Source organism: Eutrigla gurnardus (assembly GCF_963514095.1).
Source record: "Eutrigla gurnardus genome assembly, chromosome: 12".
Classification (NCBI taxonomy): domain Eukaryota; kingdom Metazoa; phylum Chordata; class Actinopteri; order Perciformes; family Triglidae; genus Eutrigla; species Eutrigla gurnardus.
This window is the reverse complement of record NC_139926.1, coordinates 2225896-2244715: the sequence shown is the minus strand read 5'-3', so window position 1 is coordinate 2244715 and position 18820 is coordinate 2225896. Positions and strand designations below refer to the sequence as shown.

The window sequence follows — 18820 nt, the reverse complement described above, 5'->3', positions numbered from 1 at the left end:
TACCTTCAGATCAGACCACTTTTTCGTAAGTTCTGCCACCGTCCGCTCGGTCCAGCTGACGCCGACTGCAACAGCAATGTGTTGCCACCAATTATTCGTGATCCCGCTGCTGTGGCCACTAAATACAATTATTTACCGGGCCTCCACCTCCCCAACAAGTGTCTCTTCTCCGTTTCTGAAAAGTTACGTTTCTTCGCTTTTTTTTCCTGACCTGTCGCCGTGATTCACCACACGAAAACAATTGCATGCCGGCTCATAAATATGGTAAAATGTGGGCGTGTACAGGGCGGGATTCAGGTACGCACACTTGTAGGTGATCCTGTGATTTATAAAGGAAACATTGCGTACAGCTTGAGTGCGCACAGTTTTATAAATCTGATTTTTTTTTGGCGCACGCAAACTTTGGCTTTTGGGCGTACGTACACTTTTAGTAAGGATCCTACGCACAGTTTTATAAATGAGGCCCCTGATGCATCCCATCCAGTGCTCCACAGCAGAGAGGGAAATTCTACTATGAGGGGCCATATAGGTCATAATTCAAACTCACCTTGTATACACACTATTGAAAATGTTTGGCCTCACTCACACACACACACACACACACACACACACACACACACACACACACACACACACACACACACACACTAGGCCTACTGAAATACTGTCAAATTCATGACTGAACACCTCTCACACTAAGTGAAAATGAAAACTCACACTGAAAACTGGGGTTGGGTTTTATCCGATACTGGTGCCTATTGGTATTTTTGAAACAGTTCCAGTGCTTAAATGGTAAAACCTCAAAATGCACACACTGTCAAAAACAATGCCCTTTTTATTTTCAGGGCCAAATTGTTTTACGACATTAATTATATCTTTAGGCGTGAAATTAAGCCAGACCTTGAGCCTTCGGCATCTTTGCTGGTTTTGTTTGATCTTCTCACTATTAGTTCTGATCAACAAGTGATCTGAGCAGCGGCAGTGACATCACATGCCACCACAATGTCGCTTTCTACTTTGAAAACACAGAAAGTTGACACTGTATTTCGATAAACTGTTGCACTCTTCATACTCGTGGTGTGAGCGGGACCGGAACTGGTACTTTTATAATAAAAACGTGTGTCTCCGTCCGAAATCGGCTACGCTCGCGCTGCCTGCTCGCACAGATCCGCTCGTACGCACATGCTCTGACGCAGGTTGAGTGTTTACCAGAAATATATGCAGAGATGGCGCACCTTCAAAACAACATCAAGCCATGCGTGTGAAGTATTAGGACGAGTTGACGTATGTACAACCGGCAATCGGCCCGTTTGGGCTGAGCAGTGAGTGCAAAGCGGCGGGAGACCCCTTGTGGGGGGGAAATCATGCCGAGCCATGCTATGGATCGCGCCCTTAGGCAGCCTATGTTAATTAAATAAAGTTTGTTTTTTGAAAAGCTGTATATACTGTGTGTATATATAAACAAACTGCTCAAAAAAATAAACGGAACACCTAAACACCAGATGCTAGTTCTCAATGAATAACATATTGCAGTTTGAAATCTTTATTCATTACAAAGTGCAATGCATTGACAACAAAACATAAGGATGATTTAATGAAATAGAAATCCTCATCTCATGGAGGTCTCGATTCAGAATCATACCAAAAATCAAATTATAAAATCAGATCGCAGGCTGATCTAACTTTTGTGGACATTTTTCAAGACATGTCAAAATGATCCCCAGTAGTGTGTGTGGCCTCCACGTGCCTGTATGCACTCCCTACAACGCCTGGGCATGCTCCTGATGAGACGACGGATGGTCTCCTGAGGGATCTCCTCCCATAGACCATGGCGTTGGTGGATAGAACTGTCCAGGAGTTGACTGCTGCTCTGGTCCAGGTCTGGGAGGAGATCCTTAGGAGACCATCCATCGTGGAACGAGACATGATGTCCCAGATGTGCTCAATAGGATTCAGGTCTGGGGAACAGGCAGGCTAGTCCATAACATCAATGCCTTCATCATGCAGGAACTGCTGATACACTCCAGCCACATGAGGCCTAGCATTGTCATGCATTAGGAGGAACCTAGGGCCCACTGCACCAGCATGGTCTCACAAAGGGTCTGAGGATCTCATCCCGGTACCTAATGGTAGTCAGGGTACCTCCGGCAAGCACATGGAGGGCTGTGCGACCATCCAAAGAAATGCCTCCCCAGACCATCACTGACCCACCTCCAAACCGGTCATGCTGGAGGATGTTGCAGCACCAGAACGTTCTCTGCGGCGTCGCCAGACCCTGTCACGTCGGTCACATGTGCTCAGGGTGACCCTGCTCTCATCCGTGAAGAGCACAGGGCGCCAATGGCGAATCTGCCAATCTGTGATCTCTAGCAAATGCCATTCACATTGCACGGTGTTGGGTTGTAAGCACAGGCCCTATTTGTGGACGGCGGGCCCTCAAACCACCCTCACATAGTCGATTACAGACTGTTCGAGTTGAAACTTGAACATCAGTGGCCTGCTGGAGGTCATTTTGTAGGGCTCTGGCAGTGCTCCTCCTGTTCCTCCATGCACAAAGGAGCAGTCCTGCTGTTGGGTTGTTGTCCTTCTTCGCCCCCCTCCACGTCTCCTGGAATCTCCTCCATGCTCTTGACACTGTGCTGGGGGACACAGCATTGATGTGCCATCCTGGATGAGTTGCACTAACTGGGCAACTTCTGTGGGTTGGAGAAACTGCCTCATGCTACCTCTAGTGGTGCAAACACTGCCAAAACACACACACGCACACATATATATATAAACACCCCCACACACACATCGCCACACACACACACCCCCACCCCCACCCCCCCCCCCCCCCCCCCCCCACACACACACACACACACACACACACACACACACACACACACACACACACACACACACACACACACACACACACACACACACACACACACACACACACACACACACACACACACATGTACAATCTAAATAATTTTCGCTCTCAAAAAATACATGCACTATACATGAAACTGAAACATGAAATCAGACTACATCAAACAACACATGAGTAAAAAGATTTAATATTGAAATTACAAGATTCTGTGCAGATCAACCTGGTTGAAATCATGAATTACTCTGGTGGCTTATAAGTGGTTATTGGCTTAATCATGTCAGCTCAGCACCTCTAAGACACTTGCATGTGTTATTTAAGGACACACTTTAAGGCGTTTCACAGCATGGTGATCAGGGACACCTGGTGGTGGTCTCGGCCAGTATCCTCCATTCATCCAGCAGGTGGTCCGGCCAGAATGTGGTTCTCATGTGGTGTTACATTCCATACTTCTCCTTCAACTGCTCCACCAGGGTCACGTACTCGTTCATGGCATCCTCTTTGCTCTTCCCTGAAAGTTGATGGAAAATACAAATGCATACAAGAAAATACATGGATATAAATTCATGAAGACATTAGCATGGCTTGCAGTCCTGAGGTGTCTCACATGGGGTTGATAGTGAATGGGGGCCTGGTCCTCTGGCTATCAGAGATTGCAAATATTAGGTGTAGTGAGAGCAAAAAACTTATACGGATGATTGTGGATAACAACTAGGAATATTGAAGCCTTTTGCTGCCTTATCTTTACAGCTGTCGCTGGGAGCCATGGGGCTCGGCGCCACAGACATCACCGCAGTATGTCCTGTCTTAACAGCTCAATTGGTTAATATAGAGACCCATAATTAACCTCTAGACACCATTTAAAAACATCCTTGTTAACCGTCGACATCCCTAGTTTGGGATTTTATTCAAATGCCACTCTGTCCCCAGCATCTGCCCTACTGATGTGTCGGTACCGTTGGTACCAGCTGTGTGTGGTCAAGAGATGGAGAGAGAATAGTAAATGAGGAGTAGTAATATAGCGGTGACTGTAGCAGAGCAGTGTTATGGCCGGCTGGCACCAAAAACAGATTCTGCCTAAGCCTAGTTATAACAACCTCTACATCTACTCAACATTAAATAGTAAATGGGAGGATACAAGTAAGAGTGCAGATATCTGGAAACAACCCGAGCATATAATCAGGGCTACAGGAACTGTAGAGATGCCACACATGGACCACCAGATCTGATTGGTCAGCCAAGGCTGCTTGTGTACTTATGTAGCCGCTAGTATGTTTCTTTCCAAAAAACAGTCCGTGTTAAGGTGGACTTTCCACAGTCGCTCTGTTCCACAAGCGTAATGAAAGCTTATACACGGCTTTCCATGAGCAGCTACTTTATTACAGACTGTTTTTATTATAAGAAAATGGTTTTAATTAGCTATACTTGTACATTTACAACCACAAGCCTTTGCTACAAAACATTGCATGCGAGATGAGTCACGACAGTCCCTCAAACCGTGATGTGAATAGTTACAGAAGAAGCAACCCTGTCACAGAATACAGGGCTTTTTGTGACTAACGGTTATCAATATTCAGGGAAATAGTAACAGACAGGACTCTGCTGTAACATACAACACCTACATCTCTGATAAGAAAGATGCTTGGTGTGCTGAACTTTAAACCGTCACAACATGCATAGACATTAGTGATGTCCAAATGAAGCTTCGTGAAGCATTTTCTTTATTTTCTGAGCCCAATAGATGGCGCTCTCTGTTCAACAAAGGGTTGAAAGCAATGGAAATTAGGGGTGTCACGATTTCGATTTTTCATCGAAATCGATCGAAATGACGTCACGATCTCGAGCATCGAAGTCAAAGAGAGGATCGACGATCCCCCCTCCCCCCGTGTGCAAAGCTACGCACACTACGCAAAGTTACGCAAATGACGCAGCACATTGTAGCCGACGCCGCTAGTTACCTATCCTGCAGGTTATGACACGATGGCGAGTGCAGATGAAAGAGGAGACGCGGCACCGGAGCTTGAAGCAGCTCCTGCTTCTCTTAAATCACATGTATGGAAATACTTTGCGTTCCCGGTGAGTTATGTCGACGACGTTCGCGTTGTTGACAAGAAGACCACAGTGTGTAAGATATGCTATGCGCGTGTACCATACCCGGCCACGGGAAACACTACGAACATGGCAGGACACATTCGCCGGCATCACAAAGATGTAGATTTGACAGCTGGGAAAGCACCATCACTGGTCCAGCCAACTATTCAATCCTCGTTTGCAATAAAACTTCCACAGACCTCAGCTCGCGCAAAAGCTATAACTAGCGCTATAGGGCTATTTATAGCAGCAGACCTGCAGCCTTACTCGGTGGTGGAAAACACGGGATTTAAACATTTAATTAGCGTACTTGAGCCACGCTACAGTATGCCCAGCAGGTCGCATCTTACAACAAAAGTGGTTCCCTCCATGTATGAAGACGTTAAAGAAAAAGTTGTGAGGGACATGACTGTTATATTTTTTATTTATTTTGTTTTATTGCACCTTTATCATTTTAAAAGTAGTTTGCTGTAACCAAAAAAGAGTCACTAGATGGCAGCCAGGCACCTCTGTGACCTCTCATTGTTGTTTGTTTTTGTTGTTGAAAACAAGATTGTTACTTTTATATTGCAAATAAATAATTTAAATTTGACCATTAGTGCCTAATGTGATACATTATGGAAATTGCATCACTTATATGTAGCCCAACTTTTGAAATAAGATTTACTGTACAAAATTTGATGAATAAAACCAATGATCGTAGACTAGACTAGTCTGAAAATGGCATAGGCATCTGTGCTGTAAGAAAAAGAAAAAAATCGAGAATCGAATCGAATCGTGACCCTAAAATCGAAAATCAAATCGAATCGAGTATTTGGAGAATCGTGACACCCCTAATGGAAATATATCAGCCTTCAACCCTTTGTTGAACAGAGAGCGCCATCTATTGGGCTCAGAAAATAAAGAAAAAGCTTCACGAAGCTTCATTTGGACATCACTAATAGACATGCATCAGAAGTCAGGGTTCAGCTCAGCCTGAGATAATGAGGTCATTGGAAGGAGGTTAGCAGAAGTATTGGAATTTGTTTCAAAAGGTTTGCTTCGCTGAGTTGTGACATGACAAATAGACAGTTTTCAGACCATTTACCTTTCTCCTTCTCCCAGGCGTCCCATTTAGCTTTACCAGTGAAATCAAACATCCCTGGGCGACCTTCAAAGACAAGAAAGACATGAACAGATGAAGTGAAGTGAAGAGGTTTAAGTCAATGAAACCAGTTAGCTGATGTCATGTATTTGAGGTGAAAAGGCCTTAGGTTAAGTGTGGGAACTGTAGGCACGTGGGAAAAGCCTTTAGTGAAGGACAAGGCAGGCGAGTTTAAACCAGCAGTTCCCAAAGTGGGGGTCATAAGGACAAGATTTGAATTTAGAGCATAGTTATATTGTAGAAATGTCCTCACCGCAGTGTTACAACAGTGCCACTTTGTGGTTTGCGGAAATACTGCAACCATACTCCTTGTGTATAACTTTTTTGTTTTACTTTTACCTGCACCGATGAGGTTGTTTTCTCTGCAGCTCGTTTGTGTGTGACATTCTGAAGTGTTGAGCTAGCATCCAGACTACATCCTATATCAAAGGCTTGTTAAAATACAAACATGCATTCAAAAGTTTGTTTTAGTGCAAGTCAACACGTATGAAATAAATAAAACAGTACTGTGTACCCAGTACTGGGCTCAACACCCCCTAATATGATGGTGATGCGGTTATTGTTGCAGCCCGGGAGTTTCTTGATAAAAAATTGCTGCTTGTAGAAATGCCAAATCAATCAATTAAAACACGTTGGTAGGCTTGGCCTATAATTATATTTTTCTTTACAACTTAACGTAACAAAACATGTGAAATTTGTTAACATCTGAATTTAAAAGCAGCTTTCTAAATAAAGAGTTCATATTTATCTGACTGTTTGTTTTAATTGATGAAAAAGCCATTTGTGGTAATATAGAAAATTGAGGATCAAGAAGATGCATCAAGATGCATCATAGAATCGAATCGCATCGTAGACTGGTGAATCGTAATCGAATCGAATCGTGGGGGCAGTGAAGATGCACACCTCTACTTGACAACATGATGAGAGATGCACGTCGGGCTGCCCGAGGCCAAAAGAATGACAAATAAAAGAAGTGAAATAACGGAGTGCTACAGTGTGTTTGTGGGACAGTGAGTAGGAGTGTAACTGGTGTAGGGGTGGAAAGGTAAACTGAATGTCGGTTCAGTATGAACCTCAGGTTTTGGGTCACAGATCGGTACATTTTCAGAATGGGAAAACAAAAATATTCAGAAATTTACTTTTTGTTGTTGAAAATAATTAACATTAAACAGTTGCTCATAGGCCCAAATTCTTATTTCAACAGTTAACCCTGAAATACTGGCATATCATCATAAAAGATCAATAAAGTACGTCTGACTCTGCAATCCTCCATCAGACTCTGATTGTTGGCAAACTGAACTGGGTTGTGAATTCAACTCATCACTAAGACACAATAAGACCCAACAGACGGACATGTTCATGTGGGCTGCAGCGTTACAGAAATGTCCTACAAATGTTTCATCTTTACCTGCACAGATGAGGTCGTTTATTCGTCTGGCTGGACAACGCATTGCGTCAGTCATTGCAGGCTGTTCTTTCTGGCTTAACTCTGATCATTTAACTGAGTTATATTCAACTTTTAGCTACCCTGTTTAAACACACACTATTTCTGCTCCAGCAATCACATCTCTCTTCATTTCGTTGCCTTCTTGCTAAATTCCAGTTGTATCTCGGTTAGCAACTTTAGCATAACAGCTTAAAAGCTGCATTAATGTTTCAAACGGATATCCCCACTCATTTACACACAGAGAAGCCAACTCTGATCATCGGTGAAACGTGAAATTAGCGGCACCAGCGACCAGTCAGATGTGTCCCCGGTATGATATGACACGATAAATACAATTGAATCTACAGTCATGTGGATTTGTTGTTACTACGAGTGAAACGGCTACTTTCATTTGAACGCAACATCTGCTCATTTTAAATTTCTGGCTGACTTGGAAGTATAAATGGCGCTCGTTTTATCAGCCACCAGCCAAGTGGAAAACACCGTGCGATTTCACCGTCTGCACGGAGTCGCATCGGTTCCAGTACACTAACTGCTTCCTGCTTCTCCTCAGTCAGTGTTCTGAATATTTGACAATACACAAGCACAAGCATGACTTCAGACTTTTTACTGATCATCATCATGATGGAATTATTTCACCATCCTTTTTATCTGTTTATTGCTACTAAATGACAATTAAATAGTTTATTCTGGGTTCATCCAGCTGTGGTAAACCAGCTGATGTGTGTCCTTCTGGAGCCAGTGAATCCAGCTTGGTGAAATCCACCGAACAACTCTGGATGATGTCATGAACTCCACCAGGACGGTGTTTGGTTTCCTGGTGGATCTGGGACTTCAACATGTACAAAGCAGCATTTCAGCTGTGATGGAGGGAACCTGGTTGGTGTCTACATGAAGATAAGCCCTGCCTCCTCTCAGGTATGCCTAGCACGATTGATGCAAATACACACAAATGATCCCGCGGTAAAACTCCTCTAAAAAAAATAGAGGAACTGGTTACAGCCCTAGCAGTGAGCTCTTTCTCACCTGTGTTGACATCACCCACAGTAGCCTGCTTGAACAGGGAGTAGACCTGCAGCATTTCTTCATCTGTCGGCTTCGCCTTCAGTTGCTTCACCTCAGCTGCTGCTGCATCAAATTTAGCCTAAAAGAAGGAGAGGTCAGACAGCAGGTCAGGTTCAGGATCACCAACACGGCAGCGCCACAGACTTCTGAATGACATCTTGTTTGGCTCCTGAGAATATCACTTACTCTGGCAATATTATATTAGACTATATATTATTATATTATTATGAAGAGCTGACTATAATAACATTTGCTTATTCTGTTCAATTCATGTGTTACTTCGATGTATTCTTATAGCATAGATTAGTTTATTCACCTAGTTGGAGAAATGAAGGTGTTTGACAATATTTTAGCCTCATGCTTTCAGCTGTAACCCGATGGGGTAAAACTGACTTAAGAGCAAGTAAAAATACCTAGAACATCATTCAAAGCTTTGGTATGTTATAAGTATCAGTATCAAAGTTGGGCTGGGTGATACAGACAGTCTGCAAGACTGGAAGGTCACGACTCCAACATGCCGCTCGGACACATACAGCTCAAGAAGCTGATTCACATGAGCGGATATATGATGAGCATATATAATCAGTCTGTGTTACCTAGGCTATATAAAACTAATTTAGGTAATAACTAGGGATGCAACGGTTCTCAATATAATATTGAATCGTACGGTACGCCATGCACGGTTAAATACGCACTTGTGAATTTTTGGTATTTTGCAATAAAATGTCACGTAATTTCACGTTTCCCTCCTTGAATTCTCTCTGAATTGGCTTTAGAGGATTCTCATTATCAGCTTGTTGACGAAACGGCACAAACAACACTGCTGGCTTTCATGTTCATAATTATGTGTTTGAATCTATAAGTAACACATGATATGAAGGGAAATTACATGTGTGAGGAATCAATTTCTGTAGTTTGCGTCAATAAAACCATCTGCATCGCCAATTTTCCTGGTCCCCATAATGTGCGTACACATGGAGCATACTTTCCATTCATCTCCATGAATGCAGGGAGGCAAACTCCTGAGCACAAAGAGCTCAGTGATTCAGCTGGACCCTCCACATGCAACAGAGTTGTTCCACTCTGTGCCAACTAGGCCAGAGTGGAGGATCCGCTCATAGAAAGATTTCAATAAAGTGCTGCTGCTGTGTAGCCATTTGTAAAAACTAAAAAAATTTAAGACACAATTACAATAGCCAGGAAAAAATATGTACTTTAGTGTATTTCTAATACAAACCATCTGGCATATTGATTGAAGTATACTAACATCATACTTTTAAATAATTGTATCCAGCTTTATAATATTGTAATAAAATACACTTTCTATAAATAAATTATAGAAACATATTTTAAGTGAGGTTACGTGTAATTACTAAAGTGTACTTCTGTTGACTTTGTTGCTAAATATTTTTGGTGTATTATTAAAACTATTGTAACAATGCACTGGAAGCATTTTAAAAAATATACACTGCTCAAAAAAATAAAGGGAACACTAAAATAACACATCCTAGATCTGAATGAATGAAATATTCTTATTAGATACTTTGTTCTTTACATAGTGAATGTGCCGACAACAAAATCACACAAAAATTATCAATGGAAATCAAATGTATTAACCCATGGAGGTCTAGATTTGGAGTCGCACTCAAAATTAAAGTGGAAAAACACACTACAGGTTGATCCAACTTTGATGTATTGTCCTTAAAACAAGTCAAAATGAGGCTTAGTGTGTGTGGCCTCCACGTGCCTGTATTAGAGGTAAGATCGGGCCTAAAAAATCCAGCCCGACCCGACCCAGGCCCGCGGGATTAAAGCCCGACCCGGCCCGAACCCGAGCAATTAACTTGATTTGCAGGCCCGAGCCCGAACCAAACCCGAAATTTCATATTTTATTTGTGAGGACTCAGAGTACGTCCTTAAGAATCTAGCGCGGCACTTTAAGAGAGAGAGAGAGAGAGAGAGAGAGAGCGCAGAGAGAGAGACGGGGAGAGGGAGAGAGAGAGAGAGCGCAGAGAGAGAGACGGGGAGAGGGAGAGAGAGAGAGCGCACAGAGAGAGAGAGCGCGCATCCTCAGTTTAGTATCTTATTCTCCACACATCGTTTATACATTTCTATAAACATATATTAAAAATAAATAAATAAATAAATAAAAAATAAATAAAAAAAAAAAGTCAGCGAGAGAGAAGCCCGGCCCGACCCGACCCGAACGTAATGATTGACATTTTATACCCGACCCGACCCGAAATTCGGGTCGGGTCGGGCTCGGGCTCGGGCTTAAGATCTTACCTCTAGCCTGTATGACCTCCCTACAACGCCTTGGCATGCTCCTGATGAGGTGGCGGATGGTCTCCTGAGGGATCTCCTCCCAGACCTGGACTAAAGCATCCGCCAACCCCTGGACAGTCTGTGGTGCAGGTGTTGGTGGATCAACATTTTCACTGAGCGGCCATGCCCGACTGCTGACAGTCCCAGCACCATCTCATCCAGAGTATCAATCATCGCCTAAAGACATTGACACTACTTGCCCCCCCACCCATGGATGAAGCGAGACATGATGTAAAATGGTAAATGGCCTCATTTATATAGCGCTTTTCTCCAAAGCGCTTTACAGGAATGACTGTCACTCACCCATTCACTCACACATTCACACACTGACGGCGGAGTCAACCACGCAGGGCGACAGCCAGCTCGTCAGGAGCAATTGGGGTGAGGTGTCTTGCTCAGGGACACCAGGCACTCAGCTAGGAGGAGCCGAGGATCGAACCAGCAATCTTGCGGTTGCCAGCCGAACGCTCTACCTCCTGAGCTAAACCCCCCCGATGTCCCAGATGTGCTCAATTGGATTCAGGTCTGGGGAACGGGCGGGCCAGTCCATAGCATCAATGCCCTCGTCTTGCAGGAACTGCTGACATACACCAGCCACATGAGGCCTAGAATTGTCTTGCATTAGGAGGAACCCAACCGCACCAGCATGGTCTCACAATGGGTCTGAGGATCTCATCCCGGTACCTAACGGCAGTCAGGCTACCTCTTTGCACAGATTTGCCAATCTCTGTGTTCTCTGGCAAATGCCAAACGTCCTGCACGGTGTTGGGCTGTAAGCACAACCCCCACCTTGGGACGTTGGGCCCTCATGGAGTCTGTTTCTGACCGTTTTCACACATGCACATTTGTGGCCTGCTGGAGGTCATTTTGCAGGGCTTTGGCAGTGCTCCTGCTGTTCCTCCTTGCACAAAGGCGGAGGTAGCGGTCCTGCTGGGTTGTTGCCCTCCTACGGCCTCCTCCACGTCTCCTGATGTACTGGCCTGTCTCCTGGTAGCGCCTCCATGCTCTGGACACTACGCTGACAGACACAGCAAACCTTCTTGCCACAGCTTGCATTGATGTGCCATCCTGGTCGAGCTGCACTACCTGTGTCACTTGTGTGGGTTGTAGACTCCGTCTCATGCTACCACTAGAGTGAAAGCACCGCCAGCATTCAAAAGTGACCAAAACATCAGCCAGAAAGCATAGGAACTGAGAAGTGGTCTGTGGTCACCACCTGCAGAACCACTCCTTTATTGGGGGTGTCTTGCTAATTGCTTCTTAAGTGGACAGTTTGATTTCACAGAAGTGTGATTGACTTGGAGTTACATTGTGTTGTTTAATGTTCCCTTTATTTTTTTGAGCAGTTTATATTCATTTGAATTAGTGTTGCATGGTATAACAATACTAGAAAAGTATGAAAGCATGATTAGGGGTCGACTGATTATAAGTGCCAATATTTAGAATTTTAATGGTTACTGGCATGGGTCATTTATTAAGCCAGTTTGCAGATAAAATCATTTTCATTTTAAAATGCACTACTTTGGCTCTGATCCAGCCACAGTCACAACTCTCTGGTCTTTATTTTAACTTTGAAACAAATTTGTGTGTTGGTTTATTTGTTCAGTTTCATTATAACACTGCTGATAGCTCCCTGCACCTTTTCTGTTACGGTCATGAAAGTTCTGCGAATTAAACATACGCTTTAAGTAATTTCAACAAGTTTCGTGTACATTTTTACAATGTATGTACACTTTAAACAGGGAGACTTCATGATTCTCTAATTTAAGATTATTTGATCCTTTTTCACTAAAAAAGGGTGTTCACTGAAAAAAGATGTGACATAATAAAATATTTGTTTCTAAACAAAATTTAAAGTGATACCAGTGGGTCTAAGTAGTCTATCTGCAAGTACACTCAGGTATACATTGGAAATAGTAGTATACTAATGTTTCACCATAGTACAAGGTTGGGTTGTAGGAACATTCTTAACAGACATCAGGGTGTGTCTGGATGGCTGTAGGACAAAGGTCATACATGAACCATTTCAACACTCCCAAACTGTTACGTAACCCTCCACACAACTTTGATTCAGCAGCTATGAGGGTTGATATTTCAAGCTTCGATACATATTTGAGCTCTTCAGCCCATTCAGTCCACAGACCGTAGAAACAGAGCTCAGCAACGTTACCGCTGAGAAGATGCCTTCGCGGAGAGAATGACAATCCGGAATCCCGCCACACCTACTGTCTTTACCAGCGACTCACCCTTCGCCAGCTAATGGCGAAAGAAAACCCACCAGCCAACAGCTCACTCTGAAGCAATACCAGCTGACTTCACATCAGCGTATCAATTAAAACGATGCGTTTTGTGTATTTAGCATGTTCTCACAGGACAAAGATACAAGGCTCGCTATCGTTTAGGTTAGCTAACCATCAAACCTCCCGCTACATCTCGTCTAACGGAGCGAAGGAGAGGATACGTTAGTCCGGAAATCTCGAAATGTGGCGGTTGTGGTACACACCTGTAAATCAGCCATTTGTAGTTACAGAGTCGACAGCAGACGGGCGTGAGTGGTGAAAGCAAAGTCCACTGGGTTTCCCAGCATGCAACTCCTGCCGTACCAGCAGCTCCAGTGTCGCGAAAAGACAGAGTTACGTCAATCCTGACGGCTCATCCAGGTGGTCACGTGGCTCACACAACCCAGCGCTCATGTTGCCAGATCCGCATTCTGGCGCAACTTTTGATTAAATGGAGCTGCGGAAATAATAAACTCCACTGACTGCCTTGTGGTTATTGGACCAAAATAAATTAAATATGGTCTCTCTTGCTGAACAATCATCTGAGACTGGAGGATTTTAACACGTATAAAAACGCATTCACTGCTTAAATGTAAGATAGACCATTGCAAATCATCAGTAGGCTATTTTTTGTTGACAGTGGTTTGTAAAGTGTAGAATATTGGCTGAGTTGCTGGTTTCAGGAATTGAGATCAACATAATGGTCCGTCTGCTAGAACAGATGAGCACATATGTTCCAGTCTTTATTATTTATTTTAGCTGGTTTACCTGACAACAAAAACACAAGACAACAAAGCAGTTTCAATAAACAATTCCTGGTTTGAACTTAACAATGGCGTTGAGATGAACAAATCAATGTCAAACACAATCTATATACAAAGTTAGGAATTATGAATGAACTAAATATGAGCATTTAAACCAAATATCTACGTGTCAGGCCTTACCTTCTTTGTTCTTAAGGAAAGGCTGACAGGTGAGCAGTTGAGCTCCTCCCAGAAGCAGAGAGGGCAGGCTGAGGAACCTTGGAGAGGGAGGGGGCTTTCTACACAAAGCCAGATCCATACAGGTTTTCACCTCAGATTCAGCTTTAAAGTAATCCCTTCAAAGTGTGTCTGCAATATCTTTAAATATTTTCTTATGGATGGCCTTGACGCCCACCCATTAGTGTTTTCAGTGTCCTCCATACTACCTGGGGCCCAGGAGTTCACAGTCTGTCACATAAACGTGGTTGGTCGGGGCTGGTTGTAAAGTTTATTGAAGTTGGGATTATCCTTAAGGTCACAACAGGTAACAGTGATGTCAAGCTTCAAAAATGGTCTAATGACAATTTTGTAATGGCTACTAACCTCTTCATAGTTAATTGCTCTCACTGAATGCACAAAAGTCTCAGCATCACACTTGGGCGTTCAGATAATGAACGAATATTTGTGTATTTTTAATGCCAGTTTATTCATTTGAATGCACATTTTTACAATGTTATCATTGGACTTGCATTGATCATTTAAAGCTGACGAGGCTCCTTTTCTGACTGACACAGCAGCTTTGAGCTGTACTTCATTGGTGGTTGTGAAGTTAACTTTCGCACGTACAACAAGATATGTGATAGAGATGAAGAGCAACAAGCAGATATGTGGGACATATTATTACGTTTTTGAAATGAGCATAAAACTTTCTGACACACATGAGCTCTTGTCAATGAATTACAATGAATTAGGGTGAATGGCTGCCACACTACTTCAAACAAAAGACACAGATGGGGTAGACCAGAAGGGAAGTAAATCAGGTTTACATGTTGACTCAACAGGGAGAACGCTAATATAACAAATGGATGTAGACATCGTTAAGTCACCCGTTGGTTTGTGCCCTAGGCTACTACAAGTTTGGGGATTTTGGTCGTCGCCATCTTGGATTTTGCAACCAGTGAAGGAAGTGCCACGGCCGTGCCCATCTGTGCCAGCGTTGTTGCGGGCAGTGGTTTAGAGCAGGGTTAACATGGCGGCATGTGTGTCTTCTTCTGTCTCTCAGAAAGCTGCTGATGCGTTCAACATTTGGCAGATTTTTATCTGTTTTTTTTCTTTCCCTACATTCAACTTCATCTTTCCACTGTTTTGTGAGTTTCTATAATGTTTAAATCCGCCGTTCTCATCGTTTTTCTTTTGGGGATTTGCTTTATACTCTGTTTGTTTTAACTCAATTAAATTAATTTTTGTAACTCCATTTCACTAAAAGACATAGAAAAACCAAACTGTTCGTGCCAGATCGTCATACATTGTACACTACCATCCCCCCGTTTCTTCCTCATGACTGTCATAATGGAGCTGTCCCAGACATACTACTTCCCATTTGGGTTACACATTTGGGTGTCCAAGGGCACAGGCTTTACTGCACACATAACCATACAGACATCTCTGTAAGGCTAATTTCATTTGTGTCAGAAAACCTAAAAAAAAAATGTAAATCATTAGCAGTCAATATCAGATGAAATGGATTGTTTTGAGAATAATTTCACGTACTTGATTTATGAGTTGAATTTCGTTAGTGGAATGCCAGCGATCACGACCAGACTTGTGGAGAGTCCCCTTGTTTCTTAGTTCAGGAGGTTGGGGCTTTTGGGGTCGTTCATGATGTTGGCACTCTGTGGAAACAACGCCATTTTCTCACCTAAGGCAGAGGAGTTTCTGATCACCTCCCTTCCTCTATTGCCGTTTTGTGCAGCGCACACGCAGAGAGGAGACTCTGTCTCCCTGGGAAATGCTCGAGCAGCGCCAGAGACTCTGTGGACCGGGACCTGATGACAAACCTACTCTCCCTAACGGGAGATAACAAACAAAATAACAAAACAATGGTTCACCAAAGTGTTCAGCCCAAAAATACTGTCAGTCATGCATGACATACGCCACACACAATGTTGGTGGCACTAAACTAGCACACCCACCACCACAGCGACGTAATGATGGATTTAATTGGACTCACACCAGCAAACAGTAAAAAGTATTGTCTAGTGATGGTTGACATGTGGTCAAAATGGCTTGAAGCTTTCCAAGCAAAACATGCTAGCAGTCAAACTGTAGCCAAAGCATTGCTGACTGAGATAGTTCCTCGATGGGGGGTCCCGGCAAAGCTATCCAATGAAAATGGCTCCCATTCTGTAAACAAAGCAATAACACAGATGGGCTCATTCTTGGGAATAGCTGTGAGAAGACGTTGCTCCTGTCACCCAGCCCGCCGTGGTGCAGTGGAAAGGGAGAACGGCACCATAAAACTAAGCTCTCAAAGCTCCCAATTGTACTTATGGACATGGGAATGAGACATAGACCAAAGTTGGCCTGAGCCCTTTTGAGATTTTGAGTTGGGCAAAGACCCCCAAGCAGACCACTCCCATCTACATCACTGATTCAATGTTACCAAATTGCAAAAAAATGGCCGTGAAAGTGTCTGTACCGTGACGCATGCCACTGCAACCAATATCAACCCTGCAAACAATTTGAGTTTAAATGAATGTCATCTCTGTTTTGGATATCTTTTCAAACAATACAACTATAAAAACAATATTGAATATAGAGTAAATGTCATCTAAATCTTGGCGATGTGTCTTTAACATTGTATGTAAACACCATCTTACATTATAAGGATGAGATCGCTTTAGAGCTTGACACCATAGAATGTTATTAATTCAACAGGAGGGCGTCTAGAAGTCGTTTAAATGCAATTTAATTCCAGAGACAAACTCAACATCAACACTTCTCTAATTGAGTCAAAACAGCAACAATCACCAAGGTTTTCTTTTCTGTCAGAAGTTTATTCAGCTTCTTTTTTTTTTTTTACATTGGAAAGGAATGTCAATGGTCGCAACTGCCACAAGAAAAAAAAATAATGAAAAGTAGAAATAAAGAAATACCAGCATAGTAAACTAAGTTTTAAAAACAACCCCACAAATTAAAACTCTTTGACCTCTGTCCTTTAAAAATCACCTCTGCTATAAGTTAAAGTAAAGTAAGAGAAATACTGGGTCACCAAGCAGCTTGGGGATTTGCTTTATAGAGACCGTAGTCTTCTTTCCTGAAGAAGGCCACTTCAGTTTCATTCGCTGAAAAAAAAAACCAACACAGAAAAGTAAATAAAGTTATCATTGTGAAAAAAACTATACTTCCAGCCGCTCTTAATATTAGTCAGAGACTAAATATTTCGCCTTTCTGCGAAAAAGGCCATCAAAAAGGGGCTAATGTGGCATGAGTGTTTGTAACGTGATTGTGTAAAGCAGTCGGGTGATCATCTTTTAGTGAGTGCTTATTGAACAACAATAACACAGTCTTACCAACGCCAGCAGCTTGAAGGGTTTGGCCATCTTGCAGAATGAGCGTTTCATCATCCTCTAAACTCATCACCAACTCATTAGTCTGCCAAAAGAAGAGTTTCCAGTTAAATGACACATGGTCTTCAGAGGAGACAGAATTCCTGAGTTTGAGCCATTGATGCCAGGACTTGAACAGCAGCTTAAACGAATGATGACAGTTAAATAAATATTGCACACTGCTTAATTGTTCACATGCTGACATTGAGAACAGTTGACACCTAGTTTGTGGCACAACAATGTGACAGGCTACCTTCGCTCCATGTGCTTGGTGGATGATCTTCATGGTGTCTGAAAATACAAGAAAAAGGAATCAGATGCATTTCTTCCAGATTTGGAGTATTCATCCTAATTACAGGATCCTTAATTACTGAGATGCTATTAGTTCGGTGAATGTCTTTGTTTGTTGGCCAAAGTAAATCAAATATGTCCACGATTTAAAAAGGTTGACTCTGGTTGACTGCACACACATTATAAGATGAATGCTCCGTAGTTTCCCACTGTAATAATCCTACTAGGTTCCTCAACATACAGAACAGAAACTCCGTAAAAACCATGGATAATTATTAGGAAGACTACTACATACCATAAGAGTATTTCTTGAATGGAGGAGGAAGTCCTGGTCGTGTCGCTATATCTGGAAGGTTTACCATGACTTTAATGCATGTCCACTGGTGATAATGTGACAGGTTGTGAAACCGCGTCGGGTTTCCTCACCGTCTCTGACGAGCTGGATGAACTCCTGCACCGTCTGCTCGAGGCGGACTCCGTGAAACACGACCGGCCGGAAGTTTCGGTGCTCGAAGGATCTCACCAGCCGGACGGTGACCACCGCTTCACAGCCCGCCATGTCCTGCTGCCAGCGGGCTGCTCAACTCGGCTGAAGGGCTATTTTAATGCTACTCTTCGTCAAACATTCCTCTTCTTCGTGGTTCTTCTTCTTCTTCTGCTCTGTTCCCTGCTTCTTCTTCTTCGCGGTGTTTTATGGCTGTTGACAAACAACGTTTTGGTGCATTAACGCCACCTACTGGTATGGAGGGTGAATCGGGACTTTATACACTATTAATAGCCTACATAAAAATGTTAATTTTAAATAAACACTAATAAACAAAATTATATTCTCTCTATAAATATTCTTGGATACTGAAACAAAAGGGGATAACACTTCCCCAGAACTTCTCTGTAAAAGATCCCATAAATCATAATTCACCATCATTTGTTTGAGATTCAATATCAGTTCCTT

General features: G+C 42.9%; 3 protein-coding genes across 3 annotated transcripts in view; 1 reads left to right on the top strand and 2 right to left on the bottom strand.

Moving 5' to 3' along the window:
• The window catches only part of LOC311021618 (exosomal polycystin-1-interacting protein-like), a 178053-nt gene extending 171745 nt beyond the window's left edge, over positions 1–6308 (top strand). The window contains exon 4 of the transcript XR_014598022.1: positions 6294–6308. The gene's annotated coding sequence lies outside the window, so the exon portion shown is untranslated. The remainder of the gene's footprint in view (positions 1–6293) is intronic.
• dbi (diazepam binding inhibitor (GABA receptor modulator, acyl-CoA binding protein)) lies at positions 3048–13590 on the bottom strand. Its single transcript, XM_084022290.1, has 4 exons — positions 13451–13590; positions 8584–8701; positions 6054–6116; positions 3048–3386 (listed from the first exon to the last, which is right to left on the bottom strand). Exons 1-4 carry the CDS (start codon positions 13463–13465, stop codon positions 3313–3315), a joined length of 270 nt encoding a protein of 89 aa, XP_083878416.1. The 5' UTR covers positions 13466–13590; the 3' UTR covers positions 3048–3312.
• Positions 13591–16731: 3141 nt separating this feature from the next.
• Positions 16732–18444, bottom strand: cUnh2orf76 (chromosome Un C2orf76 homolog). The gene is made up of 5 exons (XM_084023507.1): positions 18295–18444; positions 18164–18214; positions 17831–17868; positions 17542–17623; positions 16732–17313 (listed from the first exon to the last, which is right to left on the bottom strand). Exons 1-5 carry the CDS (start codon positions 18425–18427, stop codon positions 17237–17239), a joined length of 381 nt encoding a protein of 126 aa, XP_083879633.1. The 5' UTR covers positions 18428–18444; the 3' UTR covers positions 16732–17236.
• Positions 18445–18820: the final 376 nt, after the last annotated feature.

Bases quoted from the DNA above. Each gene is read 5' to 3' on its own strand.
- cUnh2orf76 (XM_084023507.1), bottom strand. From the start codon at position 18,427: ATGGCGGGCTGTGAAGCGGTGGTCACCGTCCGGCTGGTGAGATCCTTC. The intron at 18,215-18,294 runs GTGAGGAAACCC...TAAACCTTCCAG, and splicing joins CATCCAGCTCGTCAGAGACG to ATATAGCGACACGACCAGGA. The intron at 17,869-18,163 runs GTATGTAGTAGT...TTGTATTTTCAG, and splicing joins ATTCAAGAAATACTCTTATG to ACACCATGAAGATCATCCAC.
- dbi (XM_084022290.1), bottom strand. The intron at 6,117-8,583 runs GTGAGAAAGAGC...TTGTCTTTGAAG, and splicing joins TGTGGGTGATGTCAACACAG to GTCGCCCAGGGATGTTTGAT. The intron at 3,387-6,053 runs GTAAATGGTCTG...ATCAACTTTCAG, and splicing joins CGCCTGGGAGAAGGAGAAAG to GGAAGAGCAAAGAGGATGCC.